Source organism: Pimephales promelas, chromosome 5 (assembly GCF_988280905.1).
Source record: "Pimephales promelas chromosome 5, fPimPro1.hap1.1, whole genome shotgun sequence".
NCBI classification, from domain to species: Eukaryota; Metazoa; Chordata; class Actinopteri; order Cypriniformes; family Leuciscidae; genus Pimephales; species Pimephales promelas.
Window position 1 is genome coordinate 34144967 of NC_142773.1, and position 24204 is coordinate 34169170.

The 24204-nt window shown below is 42.1% G+C and overlaps 2 protein-coding genes across 4 annotated transcripts in view; both read left to right on the forward strand.

Annotated features, from left to right (window-relative positions):
* arhgap29b (Rho GTPase activating protein 29b) overlaps nucleotides 1-3053 on the forward strand; it is a 38998-nt gene extending 35945 nt beyond the window's left edge. For all 3 annotated transcript variants that reach the window (XM_039657088.2, XM_039657089.2, XM_039657090.2), the window contains 3 exons: nucleotides 73-376; nucleotides 461-563; nucleotides 1278-3053. In XM_039657088.2, the coding sequence (XP_039513022.2) occupies nucleotides 73-376; nucleotides 461-563; nucleotides 1278-2206 (1336 nt within the window). In that variant the 3' untranslated portion in view covers nucleotides 2207-3053. The remainder of the gene's footprint in view (nucleotides 1-72; nucleotides 377-460; nucleotides 564-1277) is intronic.
* A 2620-nt stretch (nucleotides 3054-5673) lies between these two features.
* The window catches only part of abca4b (ATP binding cassette subfamily A member 4b), a 134922-nt gene continuing 116391 nt past the window's right edge, over nucleotides 5674-24204 (forward strand). The window contains exons 1-7 of the mRNA XM_089131364.1: nucleotides 5674-5783; nucleotides 7398-7491; nucleotides 7624-7765; nucleotides 8854-8993; nucleotides 11258-11385; nucleotides 12803-13000; nucleotides 23539-23628. Coding sequence (XP_088987490.1) covers nucleotides 5718-5783; nucleotides 7398-7491; nucleotides 7624-7765; nucleotides 8854-8993; nucleotides 11258-11385; nucleotides 12803-13000; nucleotides 23539-23628 — 858 coding nt within the window. The 5' untranslated portion in view covers nucleotides 5674-5717. The remainder of the gene's footprint in view (nucleotides 5784-7397; nucleotides 7492-7623; nucleotides 7766-8853; nucleotides 8994-11257; nucleotides 11386-12802; nucleotides 13001-23538; nucleotides 23629-24204) is intronic.

Here is a 24204-nt window from a genome sequence, read left to right on the forward strand (position 1 = left end):
TGAAACCCTTAAATGTGTTTAGAGAGAGTAAAAAATATAAATCCACCACTTTAAAACATCATTGTCCTACAGAGTAACAGAGCAATCTGAGGAGAACAAAATGACGGCTAGTAACCTGGGTATCATCTTCGGTCCCACGCTCATCAAGCCAAGGCAGTTGGAAGCGGAAGTGTCGCTGTCCTCTCTGGTTGACTACCCCCACCAGGCCCGCATGGTGGAACTGCTCATCAGTTACCACCAGATGATCTTTGATGTCCCCCTCAGCCCTGTGTCTCCCACCAGTCCTACGGCATCACATGCTTCACTTGTGCCCAACATCCCGGACAAAGAGCCAAAACTCAGCCGCCACTCCCGATCTCTCATGGATATCAAAGAGGTGAGATGGGCCCGAGAACGGAAGCTAAAATTTTAGGAAATATTAGCATTTATACTTTCTGATCTGTGTTTATTCTTCATACAGAGTGCGAAAGTCTACAAGAGACACTCGTCTGTGATTACCTCTGCACAGCTATTGGGGGAAGTGAAGGAGATGAAGACAGGGGATGATAGAGCGCAAACACCTGGTTAGTATAAACTAACTCTGCTCATCTTTGGTAAAATCAAAACTGATGAACCATGGCAGAATGAAAAATTGTCCGTATTTTGTTTAAAAACAGTGTAATAATACTGACCATCGGTGTTGGGATTATGTAATCATTTACATTTATTCATTTAGCTGACGCTTTTATCCGAAGCGACTTACAATTGCTATATATGTCAGAGGTCGTACGCCTCTGGAGCAACTAGGGGTTGCTCTTGCTCAAGGACACATTAGTGTCTCACAGTGAATTCGAACCAGGGTCTCTCACACCAAAGGCATGTGTCTTATCCTCTGCGCCATCACCACCCCATGTAATCAGATTACTTGTTTCAAGTAACTTGCAAAGTAATGCATTACTTTTAAATTTACAACAAAATATCTGAATTACTTTTTCAAATAAGTAACGCAAGTTACTAAGAACTCTACTGTCCCAATTTTGAGAAAAAAAAAAAAACATGACTGGTGTGAAAGGGCCTTTACATTTTTGTTGTTGTTGTTCTTCAAATAATATATGGTTTTTAGTTTAGAAAAATATGAAGTTATGACTGCTTTATAAACGTATGTTCCACGGGGTCAAAACTGACCTGGAAATGCAAAAGTCATATTCAAATTTTAAATGCAATAAGAGCTTACTGAGAGCTTGTTTTGAATTGAATCGTTTGTATAATGAAGTTTAAGAGTATTTTCTTCTCTCCAGTGGTTGAGGGCTCAGATATAAATGGGGTTGACTCAGCTCCTTTAGACATGCAGAAGGCCACATCTGTGTTCAGCCGGCCCGGTGCCAACAGCCGATTGGTGCAGCTGCGCCCCCAGCGCTCCAAGCAAGTGTCTCGACCAATCAGCATGCCCGTGGACCGACTGCTCAACGATCGCAACAGCCGCAACACCGTGGAGAATGAACACTCATCTGCCGCCATTCAGGAGACCACAGAACCGGAGAAGCCTTCGACACCACGATTCTCAAACTGTTACAGGAACCCCTTCATCGACACTCAGACGCTAAGAAGGACATGGGACAGACAGTACAGACATTACGATGTGACACCCAGAACTGCAATGATAGTGGCTAACCTGCCACCTTCCGGCGGGCCGAAACCGTCTGAAATTAGTGTTGGACCCCAAAGTATCGCTGCTAGAAAAGATGGTACAAGTCAGTCCAGCGGGGCTCCAATATCCTTCCGAGCTCCACGGACACTAAAACCACCTCCTGGAACGTTCTACAGACCTCCATCAGGAGGCCCAATCAGGTCATTTGACTCCCTGTCAAAAACCGTTTCAGCAGCACCAACCACTACTTCAGGAACAGTTTACACAACAGCCATTACCATATTACCAACAGGAGGAGCAGTCTCCACAGCAGTGACGACGCCCCCCGCCACACCAACAACTCCGGTGACTATCGCTCTAACGCCCAAGCCCACTTTTACAACAGTGACAAGCACTGTATCAGGAAGAGCGGAAGAAGGACTGTCGGAAAGCGAATCGCTAAGCCCCATCACGCTCTCGCCGCCTCAGTCTCCAGGATCCAGCGCTGAGGAGTTTAACCCAACAGACTCCAAACCCCTCTATCAGAGACGCAGTCGCCGTATGCAGGAGCTGGAACAGCGCGAGGCGCATTTTGTTTAAAAAAAAAAAAAAAGCCTGATTGTTAACAAAGCCAAATCTGTTGGCTTCTCTAGGGCAGTTTTTGTCATGCTTGGTACAGTATTCTCCTGATATGTGACAGTGACTGATTCCTCCACAGCCCTCAATGTTAATAGTCTAGTAGGCTTTATATCTGTATGTCTTTTTGTGCCATACTGTATATATGAAATTGTTTTATTATCCCTTTGAGAAAGGGCAAACATATTACATGAGAGGTGAAACATCTCTGTGAATTTCTTTCTGGATTACTAGCTCTTTGTTAATGTCCCGTTAAGCTATTGTATGAGCCGGAAATATCAGCAACGGTCCAAAACATTTGTGACATTCACTTAACTGTAAGTGAGCACTCTTTTATGTTATTTTTGTATATTGTTTCTGAACATTTATGCCAAATGTGTCTCATTCTCATTATCTCATTCACTGTGATGAGATGGCCAAGAGACACTTCTATATCATTACATAATCAGTTATATTAATGTGTTCTTGAAATCAGAAGTTCTGTGTAATAATTGTTACAACTCAACAGGAGTGTGTATAGTATTGTCTGTACTGTAAATGCCAACCTGTTCATTGCGATGCACTTGCTAAGCCTAACCACATGGGCATTACTATGTAATACTGTTACTGCCGGCTGTTTTTTTGTTTTATTGTTTGTCTCTCGGAAATGCTTTTGCTCTTGCGCGTTTTAGGCTGCATAAGTGCATTTTATTTCAGTTACATATGCATTTGTTTTCATTTTGTTCACATAACCTGCTGCCATAAACATACAGTACCAACAATTCTTGAAGATGTGCAACATGTTTGCAGAATAAATATTTAGTGAAAACTAGTTTTATATTTTCTGCACATATTTTTTTTTTCTGTTTTGTCCATTTTTACATGTACAGTAAAAGTGGGTTAAATATAAAGACTACATTTTTTAAATTTTCGGAATGAAAAATGAGTGGCCTCTGTGATGTTGCCAGGGCATTGTTACGCAGTCGCTGAGGTGTTTCAAGAGTTCACACTTGCATATAATTAAATAGAGTAAAGGTTATGCGTATTTGGCGTGCTGTTCGAGGGGATTGGGGTTTGTTTTATTTATTCATAAAAATTTTGTGGTTGCTATATTACTGGTGGTTTATTACGGGCCCAAATCAAAAAGATTTAGTCGGCACTTTATGGTTTGAGTTCTTCACAGTGTTATTGTTAACTAAATCTAAAACCAGTTATAATCATTTTTGTTTATTGAAATACTGCTGAAATAAAATATAAATATTAGATGAAAAACTTGAAATAAAATTTAAAATTAGAAATGGCACTAAAAATAAAATGTTTTTAAGTTGACGTACTAAAATTATTAAAAGTAAAACTCAATTTTAAAAATAGATTAAAAATAGATTAAAGCTAAATAGAACTATATATATTTTTAAACTAATAAAAATTACACATTTTTAGATTTTACAAATTTTTTACTTTCGTGTTTCAGTCGATTTGCTGTTTTTTTTGGAATTGCGAAAATTGTTTCTAATTTTTTTTATTCAGTTGAATAAAACTGAACATATGAAATCATAATCTTAATAAATACTGAAAGAGTTTATAAATCATTTTAAATGTCATTGGCACCAACATTTAGGTTTCTGTTTTTTTTTTAAATACAGCTGAAATAAAAAATAAATAGTAGACGAAAAGCTTGAAATAAAATTTAAAATTAGAAATGGCACTAAAATAAAATGTTCTAAAATTATTAAAACTAAAACTGAATTTTAAAAATAGATGAAAGCTGAATAGAAATATATATATTTTTTTAAAATAATAAAAATTACACATTTTTAGATTTTACAAATTTTAAACTTTCGTGCTGTTTCTTTGTTGTGAAAATTGTTTCAATTTTTTTTTTTTTTTTTCAGTGTTAACTTAAACTAAAATGAATGTGAAAACTGAACATATGAAAGTAAATGTTATATCAGAATCTTAATAAATACTGAAAGAGTTTATAAATCATTTTAAATGTCATCGGCACCAACATTTAGGTTTTATTTTTTTTGGCCCTTTTTATCTGCCGGGCAAAAATTCTATAAAAAAAAATGCACAAGACAAACGGTGTGGGTATAGAATTATGTTTAATACTTAAAAATAATAATAACAGTTATTCCTGCTTACTGAACACTACAAATTAAAATTTGTACATTATAATATAATCTATTGTGATTTAATCAGTCAAATGTTCAATTTTTATGTGGAAGCCAAACCAGTGTCCTGCTTCTTGCCTATTGTCCTCACTCCCTGTGTCTTGGACAGACTGTCTCTCCTCATCCCTAATTAGACATGTCACCTGAGCTCCAGCACTGAGCTGCTCAGCTCTGACTCATCCAACAAACACAGAAATAGGAGATATGAAATACAGCACACATTCTCCAAATGCCCTTATAATGTATAATATAACACAGCACACATTATTAGCATATCCTAATCCATCGATCCACCACATGTACGTTTAAAGAAAGAATAGTTGTCATGTTAAAATGGAGGGCTTTGCTGATGGCCATGTTAACCCAGCAGATTAAGGCAATCAGATTAGTGGTATCACCTGAGTCAGTCAAGAGCTGCAAGTTTGGCTGTTGTGTTTCGGCGACTGTCATGGACTGGAATTATGTACCTTTACATGCGAATATTGAGGGACTCAAATCTTTTCAGCACTGAGGTGAGCATACCATTTTTTGGTCGTACACTATGTTTATATCAGTAGGATATATAAAGAAATTAGTACTTTTATTCAGTAAGGATACATTCATTTCATCAGAAGTGAAAGACATATGTAATTTAACAAGATTTCTATTTCAAATGAATGCTGTTCTTTTGAAACTGAGGGGAAACTGAGTTGTTTTCATCATTGATTTAATAATAACTGTTTCTTGAGCAGCAAATCATATTAGAATGATTTCTGGAGGATCAAGTGACACTGAAGACTTGAGTAATGATGCTGAAAATGCATATAGAGACTTCCTTTTGCTTGGTAAACTTAAAATAAGGCATTTTAATTTAAATCAGATTCATTCATATTTCTGTCAAAAGAGACTCTGTAAGATGAGACGCTTGTATCTGAACCTGAACCTGACAGCTTTAATCAGTGTTTGCAAAAAGATCACTGTGGAAAATTAGATGTCTAACAGACATAATAACAGCTCTGTCTGTGACGGTTTTGGTCTTGCTTTGGCTCAAAATAGTTCAGTGGTTCAATTCTAGGCCCATATTTTCCTTTAAAGCTTTGTTACCCAATGACACAAACAAGTCTCCAAGCACTAAAACTGCGGTTTAAAGAAGAAAAAAAGTAAAATTTAAAGGAATGACTGTTGGTCGTGTAAAATCTGATCACATGGTCACTTATCGGTCACTTGAATTGTTAAAGGCTGCAACTTCTGCAAGTTTTCTCTCAGATTGATTATAAGAGCGATGTTTTGGCAGGTTTGTTGTTTTTTTTGTGTGACCCCTACAAGGGGTTAAGTTTGGAGCCATGAACACGGGCAGCAAGACCCGTCTGCTGCTGTGGAAGAACTGGACACTCCGCAAGAGACAAAAGGTAACCTACAATTAACCGATTCAACGGAGTCCGGGACACAAAACAATCATCATCGCAGGCTGTAGTTTCTAAAGCCTTGAGAAATACAGCTTATATTTAGAGTGCTCTGTTCATATAATTTAACACAAGCCTCAGAAATTTGGTTCTGAGTGCAGGATTTAGGCAATGAGGTGTGACATACCGCACAAAACCAAAATATAAGACTCTGAAGCGGGAAACTGAGTGTTGGATGTTTTGAAAGAGTGTTTGTTTCACTTCAAACTGTTCAAAGTGTACACCTTTAACAGTCTATGGTGAACACTCTAAAAATGGTGGGCTGTTTCAACCCAATGTTTGGGTCAAATATGGATGAACCCAACCTTTGGGTTTAAACAATTGAATTAAAAAAAATTAATAAAAAATTAAACCAATGGTTAGGTTTGTGCATATTTGATCCAAACAAACAAACCAGCATTTTTTTAGAGTGTATTTTTAGTAAATAATGTGTACTTGTTTAACGACAACATTATACGGTTTAGTTCTAAGCTACACTCTAAAAATGTTGGGTTGTTTTAACCCAAATTTCTGTCAAATATGGACAAAACCTAATGTTGGGTTAAAAATGCAATTAAAAAATTTACAGCTGAAAGTGAAAGTTAAATTACATTTTTAACCCAACATTTGGGTTTGTCCATATTTTACCCAAATTTGGGTTCAAACAACCCAGCATTGTTTAGTTGTTCCAAATCTGGTTTACCAAATCTTTATATATATATATATATATATATATATATATATATCTGTCAATATTCAATATTATATGTTACATCCTCATTTTGCATATTTGTATGCATATCTCAAAATAAATATCAATTTGATCATACTGTGTAAAATGTTAATGCTAAAATTCAAAACAATTTAAGTTTTTGTTTTGTTTCCAATTTATTTAGACAAAATAGTATACAATTTTAGCATTGGCCATTTATCACTTGAATAACCATAACATGAAATTAATGCAAAGTTAAAAAGAATGCATTATGTATTTATGACCTAACAAAGAACAGTAATTAATTACAGTAATCAAGGCCATATAAGATATTGTATTTCTGTGGTTAATATGACAAAAGCTGCTTGTTGTAAAACTTTTTATCATCAGAAACAGAGAGTATAATCTAAATAAATAAACGAATTAATCACAATTCATTTTGTGTTTTCAGAAGGTTCTTCAATAAAAACAAAGGTTATTGAGTATAGGGGGTAATCTTCATTTCATGTTTTTGGCATTTTGTTTTAGTTTGTACAACTTGAAATGTTAAAAATGCATTCATGGATAAAATTGCATTCTATGAACTTATAAATACTTTAAATAGTACAGTATTTATTAATGTGCATAGTAAAAATAGTATTGTTTATTGTTAGTGGACGACCTGAGCTTTTTTGTATTACAAAGTGCTACAATCCCACATTCAGATCTGACGCGTTTCTGAACATATACTGCTCTCTTGTCGTGTGTACAGATTCGCTTCCTGGTTGAGATTCTGTGGCCTGAGCTTTTTTGTATTACAAAGTGCTACAATCCCACATTCAGATCTGACGCGTTTCTGAACATATACTGCTCTCTTGTTGTGTGTACAGATTCGCTTCCTGGTTGAGATTCTGTGGCCTGTGGTTTTATTCATTGGACTTGTCTGGCTACGAAGAGCAAATCCCTTGTATCGCCAACATGAATGTAAGGATACACATTAGTTGGTTCCGGTTGTGCAATGTCACACTCACAGCCGTATATTGATAATGATAAGAGTTTTTAAATAACAAAAAGTTTCCAATAACATCTGTCTGCTCATCATATCTGTAAATGCAGGTCATTTTCCCAGCAAGGCTATGCCCTCAACGGGAATCCTGCCTTGGATCCAAGGGATTTTCTGCAATGCTAACAACCCATGTTTTCGCCATCAAACCCGAGGAGAGTCGCTTGGGGTTGTTTCCAACTACCACAACTCCATGTGAGTCAGACGCTCCTCCATAGCTCAAATCTGGAAGATTTTCCCATCTAGCACATGTGTTGTGTCAGATTGTCAAGACACAATTCAGTTTAGATGAAAAACGTGTCTTCCCATGCAGAGGAGTTTTTCAGGAGGTCCAACCAACATTTTGGGATTGTAAATTTAGTCTCATCCCAAGAAGAAAACTGTTTGTTTGTTGTTGTTTTTTTCAAGTTAATTCCATAAAATGATGGGATCCAGCTAAAAATATGTTCATGTTTCTTCCAAATGTTCTCTTCCATTTTTAAATGTTTTAATAATCGGAAAACAAACATAATGGGAATGATGTTACTTTTCAATGTTTTCCTAACATAAACATTTGGTGAACATCCAACTAAACACTTCAGGTAAAAACATTCCATGGACGATAGTTTTTAACATTTTAGGATTGTAAATTTAGTCTCATCCTAAGAAGAAAACTGTTTTTTTCAAGTTAATTCCATAAAATGACGGGACCCAGTTGAAAATATGTTCAATAAACGTTTTGCTTATTAAAATGTTAATAACTCTTCCATTTTTAAATGTTTTAATAATGGGAAAACAAACATAATGGGAATGTTACTTTTCAATGTTTTCCTAACATAAACATTTGGTGAACATCCAACTAAACACTTCAGGTAAAAACATTCCATGGACGATAGTTTTTAACATTTTGGGATTGTAAATTTAGTCTCATCCGAAGAAGAAATACGTTTTTTTAAGTTAATTCCATAAAATGATGGGACCCAGCTAAAAATATGTTCTATAAACGTTTTACTTACTAAAATGTTACTTCCAAATGTTCTCTTCCAAATTAAACATAAAAACATAATGGGAATGTTACTTTTCAATGTTTTCCTGACGTGAAACATTTGGTGAACATCCAACTAAACGCTTCAGGTAAAAACATTCCATGGACGATAGTTTTTGAGATCACAAAGACCAGAACGAATGTTTTATTAACTTTTCTGGAAGAATGCTTGTTCATAACTTTGAGAGAACCTTGTTTTCAATGTACTTCCAATCCCAGTTCCAAGTTATTGTTACTCATTTCTTTCTACTCTCCTTAGTCTGGCACGGTTTTACATGGATTCTCAGGAGCTGCTGTTCAACGACACCGAGTTCCATCAGCTTGGACGTTTGTGGCATGAAGTCACTATCATGAGCAACTTCATGGAGACGCTGCGCACCAATCCTGAGCTGGTGGCAGGTATGTGGAGCGTGGGTTAGCGTCTGCTGTCTGACCCATAACCTGGCCCTCAGAGGAACTGATGGGACCTCTTTAATGGATCTGAGTGATGGATGGAGAGAGTGGGCATTTCCTCTCTTGTGCTTCCACTCCTCTTATACCTCTTTCCTTTTCCTGCTCCCTCTAATGGGTATTGATGACTAGTCATTATAGTTAGTGTGAGGGAAAACCCAAGTCTTTCTTAATAGATGATGTGAGTTTTCAGGAAAATGTCCAGTGATCTTGATTTTTCTAAATCGGATGTGTTCTCTTATTAAACATGGTGCCAGATGTACTGCCAAATATAGTCCTAGCCATGAAGTCAGAGGGAATTCAACATGTCATTCAACACATGAGAATTTATTTCTACTGTGGAATACTGAAATTTGATAATATAATTACTCTACTGTTTTTTGAAGTATTTTATGCTGCATTAATTGTGCCCCATGAACTTTTGGCGTTTATATGAGCATATACAATCACTTAGTACAGCCGTAGCTGGTTTTAAGTCTACCATGTATGGTTACGTTTTTATGGCTTATATCTCAAATGTCAATGGAGAAATTGTATTGAATTTTTACTTCCGACACCGGCTGTGGGCGGGACTGTGATGCTCTATGCCAGCAGTTTATTGTAGTCCTTAAAGCTACACTGTGTAAATCTTTTAGTTTATTCTTAGCTAAAAACACTTTCAAAATATGTGTGCTCATTAATGTATATTTACTTCGTTCAAGTAATAAAGTATTCTCATGAGTGTATAATATGCCATTGAAAATACATACGGGTAAGGGGTTCTAATGTCGGTCGCCATGTTGCCCCTCCATCTTGAAAGTACATTAACCAAAGAGGGACATACCCGTTAATTCAAGCTTCGCCTTTCGCGTTTACGTTTGAGTTAACAATCATGGACGAGGTCGAACTGGAAGCCATGTTAATCTTGGAATACAATGGCCACCGTAGGAGTTAAAACGAAATCGGAATTTAGAGGAACAGAAACTAATATTCACTGAATGGTAATATACCTTTTCACCACTAGTTGGGGGTAAAAATCACACAGTGTAGCTTTAAAAAACGATTTCTTTAAAAGCAAATATCTTCCTTTGCTTTGAACTTTGAACTTTGTAACTTTGCAGATGGTGTTCATGCTCAAACAGCAACATTACATACAGTACTAACTAAAGTTAGAAAAGTGAAATCATATAAATCAACCACACCTTTAAAACAGTGAAGCATTTTTCATGATTCTTTTATGAATAGAGATCAATCATTTATTTAAAACAGGAATCTTTTGTTACAATATAAAAGTCTTCACTGTCACTTTTGATCAATTTAATAATAAATGTATTCATTTCTTTAAAAAAATCTTTCTGAACCCAAACTTTTATATAAAATACTTAAAAAATGATTAAAGTATTATAAAAGTTTATAAAAGAAAATGTAAGTATTATTCATAAACGTCTTGTCTACTAGGCCTATTCTATTCCAGAAAACCAATTTTGATCCAGGGACACATCTTACTTGGAAAAACATCTCATCACAGTGATCATTTGCATCTTTTTAATGTCACATCAAAAAAAAATTTCGTAATATGTCTTATCAAATATTTTATACATGTAACAGCCCTATTAGTTTATCTCTGAACACCTTTAACTGCAGTGAATTAGTTCAGCAATCTGTCAGCACTTTCTCCACACACGACTCCCATGTCGTAACCATCCAGCGCAGAGTATATGCTGTTGAGCGACAAAGCTTTCAGCAAAGAATTCAGTGATCAAGTGATCCATTGAAGCACTTTGTCAGCACAGTTTGTCCTCTGAGTGAATATATGTCAAAGTCATTATACACGCTGGTCAGCACTCTGCTGCAATGTTAAGAGTGCTTCAGTTAAGAAGGTGTGGAATGCATTCTTCCCATTTCACATGTTTGTAACTAGGCCACAAAAAGGGGAATATTTGTATCTCAAGTAAAAGTTTTAAAGGATTTAGTTTAAGAAAGCAACTTTTATGATCTAAAACAAATCTTTTGTGACCTTTACATACTTGAATGAGGCTTGGACTTTTATTGTCTGGGAAAACGTACGGCAACACAATTTTGAAAAGGCACTCACATTTTCTTACATTTTCATTGTACACTGTGATTTCCCCCCCCCCCCCTTTATGTACTCTCACAGGTCTGCATTGACGTTGAATCATATATTTTCATATTTTATTAATCATATTTTCCTTTCCTTTCCCCTGTGCTCTCAGGTAAAGGACTGAAAGTGGAGTACATTCTGAAGGACGACGAGAGTCTAACGTCATTCCTACTTCGGGACGTTGGGCTTTCAATAGCTGTTGTGAATGATCTTACAAATGCACTCTTGCGGGTGGAGCAAGTAAGTTATGGCAAATTGAACTTTTTAGGGTACTGTTTTTCAACAGCACAATGGCTGCTTGCTTCTCTTGTGAGACGTTTGCTTTCATAAAGACTCGATCAGCTTCCACTGCAACAAGAATCTTGCCACGCAGTCACATCCTCATACTCTCCAATCGGGATGTTTCCAGCAAAATCCAGGGGGTTTGTGTTGTCTTTTATGGCGTTTAACAGTCACTGAGAGCCCTTCCTGTGGTTGTATGTCATTGTCTTGGTGACGTACGTCTTCTTTTGTTTCACGCTGGCCTCTCACACACAGGCTGATTTATTGTGCTGTTCATTGTCTCAGTGATTTAAGCACTCTTAAGTAGACTGCTTTAATCCTACACATGACTAAGTGCATCTCGATATATTGTTACACACAGCATAATGTACAGCAGAGAGATATTTCTGGAAATTTGTATTTGAGTGATTTCTTCAACACAAAATTAAAAACAATTCGCTTAATTGAATTTTTGGAAAGTCAGTCCAAATCATAATCTATCTAAAGATATTACTTAACCCCAAAACACAACTATCATAAATGAAATAACATCTCATTTTTCAAGATAGCAATGAAATCAAATATCAAATATATTCAAGTCTCCTGCTTCTCAAAAATATCTTATTTGTGTCCTCTACAATTTATAGTAATTTTAAAGGTATGCCATGTAACTTTTGGCCCTTTAGTGGTTATAAAACAAAACTGTATGTATTTTGCAGAAGAACATTGTTTTGGTTGTGCTTCTGCTCTGCATAACTTTGTGGATGAATATGGGGTGAACGTGATTTCACCAAGTACCACATGTTGATCCTGGAACAACTTTTTACAGTTTATATCAAGTTTAGGCTTAGAACCAGGGTGAAGTACTTAAACATCAGTATTATTCACCTATAATTACACTCTGATTTTAGGGAAAAGTTATGGGTAGGGCTAGGTTTAGGGGTAGGGATTGGGTAAGGATTACATTTTGGGACAGGAATGTTGATCCAGGATCAACAAAATATTTTGATCCAGGAACATGTCTTATTTTGCAAAATCACAGTGAGTTTTGAGCTCCATGTTAACTTTTCTCACTCGTTGCAGCAACTATATGCCGCTCCCCCACCATACACACGTCTAAGTAGCTGGAGCAACATTTTTCATCAAATTCTTCCCAAACCAAAAATATTATGACTATTCTGACTATTATGTTAGTTAACCATTATCTCATTTGTGTCCATTTTTTTGTATAATTTATGCAAAACAAAGTTTTTCCAATGAAACATAATGTAACTTAGAACTGAAATCGGTTTTTCATAGCTATGTAAGAATAAGCACTGATCAATAAAAGGGCTGAGCTGAGCTTTAATTCTGGACATGCAGAACTTTGCCCAAAAATCTGTTCCTATGTTTCCAGTTCGCATATGGTGTCCCGGATCTTACTCTGAAGGAGATCGCCTGCAGTCAGGCTCTTCTGGAGCGATTCCTCATCTTCCCCAACCGCAGAGGATTGTACGGGGTCCATAGCGCCATGTGTGCCCTTTCCCAGCAGAGACTGCAGAAGATCGAGGATGTACTTTATGCCAACTTAGACTTCTTCAAGCTCTTCCGACTGGTCAGTCATGACAATTTCTCTTTATGCATGCTGCACTGTTATACTGGTGTTTAGAGAAATTAGATGTAATTCAATCCCAAAATATGACCACATTTAATCCCTGAAAATTATAATTGCAAACCGAAATGGATTGAAAATGTTGTGTATAAGTACATTCAAGGCCGACTACATAAAATGTAAACGATGTACCACTCAAATATTATATATATTTAAAGAAATTAATACTTTTATGCTAGAATGATGCATTAAATAGATCAAAAGTGACAGTAAACGTTTACATTCTTACACACACACACACACACAAACAAACAAAAATAAAATAAAGAAATGCTATTCTTTTGAACTTTCTATTTATCAAAGAATCCTGAAAAATGGATTTTTAATTGTAAAAATATGATTTTTTAAATTTTTTAATTTATTTTTTGATAAATGCAGTCTTGGTGAGCATTAGAGACTTCCTTAAGAAACGTAAAAAATTACACCGACCTGCAAACTTTGAATGGTAAATTAATGACTAAATTATACTGACATTATAATAACTTACACATTTATAAATATAATAGAGTAGTTACTGTATAAAGTTATATTTATATATATATACTGTATAATAAAACCAGAATGTAGCCTAATTGTGGGTCCAATACGCTCCCAATGTTTTTTTTTTTAGATCTCGAAATGTCTCTAAATATCCACTGGGTGTTTTAAAGCACTCTCTCTGTAACTCACTCTCTGTTTGCCTTATACATTTTTAAACTGTTATGTTTCGTTTCAGGGAAATTTAAATGTTTTTCATAAAGTTTGGAAATGCTTAGGTCAGAGTCAACAGTAATTAACTTTCATCAATGTACTCCTCTATAGTATGTTGTATACAGGAGCTGTACGGATGTCACCTGATGTGTCACTTGCTTTAGAATTATGGAAAAGCAGTTCTAAACACATCATAAGTGTTAGCAGGTGGTGCACTAAACTAAGAATGTGGATCATGAGCCAGACCTACTTACCTGTTGTTAGATTTTAGGAGACCTATGAATACCCCTGCTGAAACAACACTACTTATCAGCTTTCTCTTTCTTAGTCTCTCTCTCTCTCTCTCTGAGGTTCAGACCAAAGCAGATGGTAGCGTTAGCATGATGACACTGCTTGGCCTAATTTACTAATGAGATTAATGAAGACACACCCTCAGGTGGTAAGGACTGCAGAAGCACTTGCTGTTCCCTTTCGTAGTCACTTCGAGTTACGTCAGAAGTGACGGAGATTGGGGGTTTCGCATAGAAAGCCAATCCTCTTCGAGTATTTAAACACGAGCCAATGGCATGCAATGCCTTGGGGCTGCGGAAATTTGCATAGCGTACTCCGCCCTACTCCGTGAGTATAAAAGGAGGAAGTGAACGCAACCGCAGTATGTTTTCGCTTCGGAGCCAAGAGAACCTCTTCACTCCTGAAAGCACTGTTCAAGACTCTTCGAGACGAGCGTCCTCTTCAGTGTTGGTGTGACGGCGGTACCCAGCGAGATTCTGCATCGCCTGCGATCTGAGCAGTGGTCTGCCAGACTTTGCGCTTCTCCCTGGTCGCTTCAGCGCTGAAAGAGTGAATTTCCTCCTCTCATTGAAAGAGCTGCACGCGCACGTCTTTTTAAAGACGGTTCGCCCGTGCTCTTCTGGGTGTGATTGATTTCTGTCGTCATCTGATGGTCACGATCGCTGCTTTGTATGCCTGGGCATTTCAGCATGCAGCAGCAGCGTTCGTGGATGACTCATTTTCCTTCTGTGGGAACATGACCATCTCTACACTGAGGTCGAGACTCAATGATCTCACTTGAGTGAGAGTCCCGGTCCCCCCCGCTCGATCGGTTTCCTCCATAGGGGGCCCGTCGACCCGGGGACCTGGTGATTTACGGTGATGGTGTGGGATAAGCCCCGACGATTCCTCGGGCCACACCTCCCGCCTCAGTGCGAGAGCCAGCGAGCGTTAGTTCGATTCAGTCGGTTGCTTCTTCGGTGGCACCGGCTGCTTCGGGCAGCGCTCCAGATGATGACGCGATGTCGATCACAGCATCACTAGGCGGGCTTGACTCCTCGGGAAGTGAGGATGCGGCCGCGTTGCCTCCCTCGGGAGCGTCAGCGCCGCCGTGTCTGATCCCGCGATGATGGCCGTGCTATCTCGGGCGTCCGTGAGCATCGGGTGGGGGTGGAACTCCGCCCCTCCCCGATCTCTCGCGGCTGAATAATTGGTTTTTGGGTAACGCTGCCGCCTTACGGCCACGGCCAACCCCAATTTCCTTTTTTCCCCGAGTTGCATGCGGAACTGACACGCACTAAAAAATAAAAAATAAATAAATAAATAAAAAAAAAAAAAAAAAAAGCGTGCTTAGTTCCCCGCCCTTCCTCCCCTCGGCGATGCGGCTGTCTGTGGGTACGCTGGGGCTCCCCCGGTCAACCGGCGGTTGCTCTCAGATGCCCCTCCAAAGCCTATGGGTTCTCGTCGTCTATGGCGGCGCGATTCTGTAGAGCGGCGGGACAGGCAGCCTCCGCCCTGCATATGATGAGCACCTACAAAGCTAGCTGCTCAGGAATGTGCACGAGGAGGTGACGGACCAAGCGAGCTGCGAGCCTGCCGCCTACCTTGTCCTTAAACGGGTCACGGAGGCGGTCGCTCGCTCCCTTGGTCAGGTGATGCCCACCGCTGTGGTCCAGGAGCATCATATGTTCGGCGGTGCGGTCCAGGACTTTGCCCAGCACTTCTCGACCGCCTAGGAGCAGACGAAGGCGGTTTCTCTGCCCCGACGGCCAGCTGCTGCCTCCAACCAGCCGTCGGCTCGGACGCCTCCGCCAGCTCGCCGCCAAGGACGCCCCCCTGCGGCTCCCTTCCCTCCCACGCGGCCCCAGCAGCAGCCTTCAGCCGGTTCGCGTCGCGGAGGAGGCCACAGGTAAGCGTCCCCCCCCCCCCCCTCAGGCCGTGTGCCCCGCTAAACGCCAGGCTAAGCGATGTTCCTGAGGCGGGCCGCTCAGTGATAGTGTCATGGTTTTTCTCAGGAGGCGGTGGCAGGGCCCCTCCTTCCCCGGTGGAGGGCCGGTGGAGAATCTTTTGTTCTAGCTAGCTCCCTGAGCTGGTTGAGGAAAAGCTGACACTGTCATGGAGCACACAGACTGGCATGAGCGCGCACGACGTCCATTGCGTCGCCCCGTTCATTCCTCTCTGTCTCGGAGGGCGCGGAAGGGTGCGTGTGTCGTCCCCGGGCTACGCCAATCCCTTCCCCCTCTGTCGCCAGACCCCCGGCAGAACAGACCCCCGTGGAACGCTCTGCCTTCCCTGGTCTCTTCTGTCGGGGAGCGGGTTTCGACGGTGCATCCGGACGGGGTAACTCCTGCACGCATGCCGGTCGACCCGCCTCGCTGCCCCTCCGGGGGGACGTCTGTGGTTCGCATGACCCCGTTGGCTCACTTCCTGGAAGCCTAGCTAGCGCTTCCCGGGTATCCCACTGGGTCATCAGAACGATCAGATTCGGCTACGCGATTCAGTTCGCACGGTCTCTTCCCCGCTTCAGGGGAGTTCGCTCCGCGATGTTTGGTGGCTATGCCCCAGTCTTGAGAGCGGAGATTGCGACCCTGCTGGCGAAGGGTGCAATCGAGACGGTCCCTCCAGCCGAGGTGAGGTCCGGGCTTACAGCCCCTACTTCATTGTCCCCAAAAAAGACCGGTGGGTTACGACCGATCCTGGACCTGCGCATTTTGAACCGTTCTCTCCATCGACTACCGTTCAAAATGCTCACGGCCAAACGCATTTTCGAATGTGTTCGGTACCAGGATTGGTTTGCAGCGATCGACCTGAAGGACGCGTACTTCCATGTCTCCATTCTCCCTCGACACAGACCGTTTCTTCGGTTTGCCTTCGAGGGCCAGGCATACCAGTACGCCGTTCTCCCAGTCGGGTTAGCTCTGTCCCCTCGCGTCTTCACTAAGATCGTCGAGGCAGCCCTTGTTCCCCTTCGCGAACACGGGGTTCGCACCCTGAACTATCTCGACGACTGGCTGATACTAGCACACTCTCGAGCTCGGGTTGCGAACACAGAGACCTGGTGCTACGGCACCAAGCCCGTCTGGGCCTTCGGGTCAACCGGGAAAAGAGCAAACTTTGCCCCGTGCAGAGGATCTCTTTTCTCGGCATGGAGATAGACTCGGTCGCCATGTCCGCGCAGCTCACGACGAGCGCGCGCACTCACTGCTGGCTTGTCTTCGACAGTTCGAGGGCAAGAGTGCGGTTCCACTGAAACTTTTCAGAGGCTCCTGGGGCATATGGCATCCGCGGTACGCCGCTCGGTTTGCTTCATATGAGACCGCTTCAGCTGTGGCTTCGCGATCGAGTCCCGAGGTGGGCATGGCATCGCGGCTCGCTCCGAGTTCCAGTGACTCCGACGTGCCGCCGAACCTTCTTCCCGTGGTCGAACCTCAGCTTTTTACGGACAGGGTCCCTATTCAGCGAGTTTCCAGGCATCTCGTTGTCTCCACGGATGCGTCTACCACGGGTTGGGGTGCCATGTGCAATGGGCATGCAGCCGCCGGTTCCTGGACAGGAGCCCAGCGCCTCATGCACATCAATTGCCTCGAGCTGTTGGCAGCACGGCTCGTCCGGCACCGCTTCCGAGCGTGCTCTAGGGCCAGCATGTGCTTGTCCGCTCGACAACACTACGGCAGTAGCGTACATCTACCACCAGGGGGGTCTACGCTCGCGCCGGTTGTCGCAGCTCGCCCGCCACCTCTGGATATGGAGTCAGAAGCACCTGAGGTCCCTTCGTGCAGCTACATTCCTGGAGACCGGAACCGGGCAGCCGTCGAGCTGTCCCGGGCCCGTTCCATCTCTGGCGAATGGCGACTCCATCCCCAGTCGGTCCAGCTGATTTGGGACCAGTTCGGGGAGGCACAGATAGACCTGTTCGCCTCTCGGGACTCGTCCCACTGCGCCCAGTTTTTTCTCTGACCCGCGGCTCTCTCGGCTCGGATGCACTGGCGCACAGCTGGCCACGGGGCCCACGCAAGTGTGCGTTCCCCCAGTGAGCCTCCTTGCACGGGTGTTGTGCAAGATCAAGGAGGACGAGGAGCAGGTCTTGCTGGTAGCCCCCTACTGGCCCACCAAGACGTGGTTCTCCGAACTCATGCTCCTCGCGACAGCACCTCCTTGGCCTATTCCTCTGAGACCGTACTCTCTCAGAGACGGGGCACTCTGTGGCACCCTTGTCCCGATCTTGGAGGCTGCACGTGTGGCTCCAGGACGGGACGAGGCAGGTTTGAGTTCGCTGCCACCTGCGGTGGCGGCAACCATCACTTCCGCAAGAGCGTCGTCCACGAGACACCTTTATGCGTTGAAGTGGAACCTCTTCGTCAATTGGTGTTCTTCTCGCTGAGAAGACCCCCGGAGATGTTCGATCGGAGTCGTGCTTCCTTCCTGCAAGAGGGTTTGGAGCGTAGGCTGTCGCCCTCCACCCTTTGGATTTATGTCGCGGCCATTGCCGCGTCTCATGATGCAGTGAAAGGTAAGTCTATGGGAAGCATGACCTGGTCATCAGGTTCCTGAGGGGAGCGAGGGGGCTAGATCCGCCTCCCTCCCCTCCTGCCCTCTGGGGACCTCTCAGTAGACCTGGGTGCTCTGCAGAGGCCTCCCCTGGAGCCTTTGCAGTCGGTAGAGTTTTTGCCCTGTCCTATGTGACAGCACTCCTGATTGCATTGGTCTCCATCAGGAGAGTAAGGGACCTGCTCGCTCTCTCTCTTGACGAAGTGTGCCTGGAGTTCGGGCCGGCTTACTCTCACGTATTCCTGAGACCCCGGCCTGGATATATGCCCAAGGTTCCTACCACTCCCCTCCGGGACCTGGTGGTGAACCTGCAAGCGCTGCCCCTGGAGGAGGCAGACCCAGCCTTGGCACTGCTCTGTCCGGTACGTGCTCTCCGCACCTATGTCGACAGAACGCAGTGGTTCAGGACCTCAGACCAGCTCTTTGTCTGTCATGGGGGGAGCCAGAAGGGAAGGGCTCTCTCAAAGCAACGGCTGTCCCACTGGATAGTGGATGCCATTGCTTTGTCTTACCAGCAGCAAGGCCTTCCGTGCCCCCTTGGTGTGACGGCCCATTCCACTCGGAGTGTGGCCTCCTCTTGGGCTTTAGCGCACGGCGCCTCGCTAACAGACATCTGCAGAGCTGCAGGCTGGGCGACACCCAACACCTTCGCCAGATTCTATAATCTGCGAATTGAGCCGGTATCCTCTCACGTACTCGTTTCGGCCAGTTCTGGATCCGCTCAGGTGTCTTCGCTTGCTCGCCACTCCACTCCCCGGACTGGATAAGTGCGATATTTCCTCAGTTCTTCCTTTGAAGTCTCGAGTCCTCCAGCACCGACGATGCGGGCTCCACTGCGTTGCTCTGGATGCTAGCTAGGTGCCTCCATGCGCACGGTTCCCCATGGTAACCGTCTCATGTGTATTATCCACTGTAAGCCTCTCGGAGCATGTGTCTTCCCTTGGCAAGCCATCTGCCACCCCTGGAGCTGAAATAAGTAGCCACCTGCGGTTGGTGCTCCAGTGATTCCATATGAGTTCCTATGTGGCCATATGTGTATTAGTAAGTCCTCCCTTCGGTAGGCAGCTGGTAGCATGTCCCCTTCGGGATATGTTTCCCAGTGTACCTTGGTAATCCTGTGTCTAAGTCGGATCCCCTATGGAAAACAGGTAAGGCTCGGGGGTTCAGACTTTCGCAGGGCACTGGAAGACAGCCTGAAGTTGGCGTGATGGCACAGACCCCCAATCTCCGTCACTTCTGACGTAACTCGAAGTGACTACGAAAGGGAACGTCTCGGTTACGTATGTAACCCTCGTTCCCTGAGTAGGGAACGGAGACGTTACGTCTCCCTGCCACTTCTGCTGTATCGCTGGGTAGATGCCGAGTTCAGTCTTGGCTCCTCAGCGAAGACATACTGCGGTTGCGTTCACTTCCTCCTTTTATACTCACGGAGTAGGGCGGAGTACGCTATGCAAATTTCCGCAGCCCCAAGGCATTGCATGCCATTGGCTCGTGTTTAAATACTCGAAGAGGATTGGCTTTCTATGCGAAACCCCCAATCTCCGTCACTTCTGACGTAACGTCTCCGTTCCCTACTCAGGGAACGAGGGTTACATACGTAACCGAGACGTTCTTTGAGCAGTTTTGCTGTCTCGTAATGATGTTAAAGGGTTAGTTCACCCAAAAATGAAAATTCTGTCAGTATTTACTCACCCTCATGTTGTTCCAACCCCGTAAGACCTTCGTTCATCTTCGGAACACAAATTAAGATATTTAAGATATTAAGATCGCTCCTGCATACAGTCCATAGGCTTCTTGAGGGACTGGCTCTTGCTGTCCTCGAAAAGTCATTAAAGACATCGTTGAAATAGTTCAAGTGACTACAGGGGCTCAATCTTAAGTTTATCAAACGACGAGAACACTTTTGTGCGCAAAAAAAACAACAAAAATAACGACTTTATTTCAACTATTCACGTCCTTCTCCATGAGCCTGTAAGTCAGTTAACGTAGTGTGATTGCGTAGAGCTACGTCACACGTAGGCTCACTATTGGCCGACGCTGGTCATGTGTGTGTGATGCGTGTGACGTACAATAACAGAAGCTTACGCTATTAAACTAGTAACCTGACTCGCGCAGAGGGGGAAATAAACGAATTATTGAAATAAAGTCGTTATTTTTGTTGTTTTTTGCACACAAAAGTGTTCTCGTCGTTTGATAAACTTAAGATTGAGCCCCTGTAGTCACTTGGACTATTTTAACGATGTTTTTAATGACTTTTCGAGGACAGCAAGAGCCAGTCCCTCAAGAAGCCTATGGACTGTATGCAGGAGCGATCTTAATATCTTAAATATCTTAATTTGTGTTCCGAAGATGAATGAAGGTCTTACGGGGTTGGAACAACATGAGGGTGAGTAAATACTGACAGAATTTTCATTTTTGGGTAAACTAACCCTTTAAGTTGTTGCTTATCTTGCAACTTGTATCTTAAAGGAGTGGTTTACTGCTTTTTTGCATTATGGGGTTTATGGCGTGCAATATAACAAGTATTCATGCTTTTTCTTTTTTTAAAAATTCTTATTTTTCATAAATTTCACCTTTATTGTAAGCCGCTTTCTCCTTTGTCATTTGAACGACCGGTTGACTTCCACCGCTCCCTCAGAAACAGGCAGTGGGCTCAGATTGGTTAGTTTGGGCTGGTGTGTTGTGATTGGCTAAACTGTATTGCACGACCATTACCTTTACGGGCGAAGTTGCATGTGTTGTTCATGTCAAATGTAAATAATGGTGTCGATACTACAGTATCAGTATAATCAGACCCAGAAAGCGGCGATGAAGAGAGTCAAGCAGAACCTCACCACACACACGGCTCTTACAAAACGTTTCTGAATGGTAATTTGCCTATATTTTTTTTAACTTTATACACGTTTGTCTCACAAAAAATAGCATCGAACTGACTGGCTACTATATATACAAATAGCGTTGGCATTGGTTTACGTTCTTGATGTAAAAATAAATTCGTTATTTTTGTTGTTGAAATAAAGTTGAAATAAAGTAGTTATTTTTGTTGTTTTTTTGCACACAAAAAGTGTTCTTCACGTTTGAGTGCCAAATCAGTGTATAAGAATGATTTTTGATGGATCATGAGATCCCCCCCCCCCCCCCCCCCAAAAAGGAAGAAAATGCTGCCTTAGGGGCAGGGCATTTCTCAATCTGTGTTCTTGTCTGTACTTGTGTCCTTGTGTTCTTGTGAAATGTCATCTTTTGTGGCCCAAGTACTGTCCCAATACACAAGTTTGCATTTTGGCAAGAAAAGTTAAAAATCCCAGATGTGTTCTTGACACGCCCATTTTACCGAGGATGCATCTGGTAACTTGTGGGAACTTGACGGCAGAAATATCCCAACCTTCAATTCGCATTCGAGGAAGGAGAGGCAGGTCAATACAGTAATTCGTTTTTCTACAATTACGTACGCTACTTCGTCACTAAATTCACTACTGCGAGAAATCAACATTGTAGATTTAAAATATTGCCATTTTTACAAAAATGTATGGCGAATCGAAAATGTTCTCAAATGTTTTTGGAAGTGAGAATCTCCTTAAGCGTGTTAAGTGTTAAGCGTGTTAAGCGAGTGTTAAGTAAGCTAGCAAGTCAACCGGCCAGTTTGCTCACAGACTCGTTTTCACAGTTAAGAAACCATTGCAGCCTGGCTGTTATCGTCAATAATTCTTGTTATGTCTGGGTACTGGTACTGCAAATGATGTCCGTGCGAGGGTATTAATGCGCAATACCAGCAAGAACACATCCTCTTAAACTGTCAGCAGCATTCTGTGTGCTCGTCACCTCGTCAGTTCATTCTTCCAAGAACAACTAGCAGATTTTTCTTTGCATTCTTGGTTTTGAGAAACACCCTTAGTGAGCATAAGAGACTTCTTTTAAAAACATTTTAAATCCTTTAAAGAGTAACTAAACCCTAAACCATCTTTTTTAGTTAATGATCTGTAAGAATGAATCTTTATTGATACCAGTCATTGATTTGAGTAACTTTTTTGACATTTGTGTATAAAGAGTTTTATTTCTACAATATATGGTGTAAAAACGTCTTAGTGCTGCCCTCTTCAGGTTGAATGGTGGCTACTGCAGTTCCGCACTTCGTGACGTACGCAGGTTTCAGCTCACCACGCTCTTGGTACGAGCGCCAGTATAAAAAACAGCTAGTTTTCGTCTAAACCACTGTAGCGAGTCAGGAGTTGGAATTGCGAGTATTGAAAACGATGAGGATAGAGTGTTTTAGCATCTATTTCGTCCCCTCTATCTCCGCTGGGATTTGCCCACTTTTTCAGCATTTTTCAAATATTGCCAGTGGGTGGAGTCAGGCTCTGACCAGGGGTTTAGTTACCCTTTAAAGGTGCAGTGTGTAATTTTTAGCAGCATCTAGTGGTGAGGTTAAGAATGGCAACCAACAGAAGTTACGGTGGCCGACCGGAAAAGATATTGTCGTCTGAGACATCAGAGAGTGGCCAGTTAAGCAATGAGGTTTCTTTACAAAGATGAATAATTATGTTTACTTAATTATTCAGTAAAACGATATGTTATTGCGAATATTATTGTTACTTGTTCATCATTGTGTGTGTCAATGTTTTATCAGCTGACTTAGCTAGCTTCTTTTTACAAAGAACAACATAGTGATGAAATGTGCTCATAGTAGTTTGTAAGTACTGTAGCCTAAGGGGTTACTTCGGTTCATTATGTAAGGTCCGTATACGCCACTGAAAACATAGTTATGTATATGATATTGCATTTCTATCAACAGTTCCTCCTAAATATTACACAATGCACCTTTAAATGGTGACATGTAATGTATTTTAATTTTTCCTTTAAAAAATGACAAACTAAAGCTATTGAAAGACAATTGTGTACTCAACGTAATTATATACTGATTTGTACGCTAATCAAATCTGACATTTAAACATCTCTTTCCTTCTCTCTGTGTTCAGTTGCCCGTGATCCTGGATAATCACACGACTGGGATAGACCTGCATTTCTGGGGTCGAGTGCTTTCAGCAGTGTCTGACAAGCTTCAGGAGGTAAGACTGCTTGAGAAAGCTCAGTTCCTCTCCCCCCGTTCAAGACCCTTATTTTAGCATCCAGGAAGCGCCTCACTTCCCTTCAGCTCTTCAGAAAGCTCCAAGAAAGAGGTTCGGAATGTGTGTGCGGATCGTTTTTTTCTATCACATCAAAACCTCAGTTGTACAGCTAAATCACCGCAATCTCGTGAAGAGGACAGAAAGTGTGTATATGACCAGTTTAATGTGTGTACGTGCATGTGTGTCATCACTCCTGTTTTATAATTATGTCGAAAGGACATTCCACTGAGGTCACATCCTGAAGGTGGAGTACATTTCTTTCCCTTTTGCTTGGGTGACAGAAAGCCTGGCCAACTATTGCTATCACCCATCTCTAAATGCATCTGCGCTGAGTGGGTCTGAATGTATGAATTGGAACTAGGGAGTAAAAGTGTTAGTTTAGTCAAGGAGGTTGAGTAATGATTCATTACTCATACTGAAAGCCTCTATGTAAATCTTCATGTTTTCACACACACTTATCTTGACCTGATTTGTCTTACATGGCTATCATATTTCGAATTAGAGTTCATGACCCAT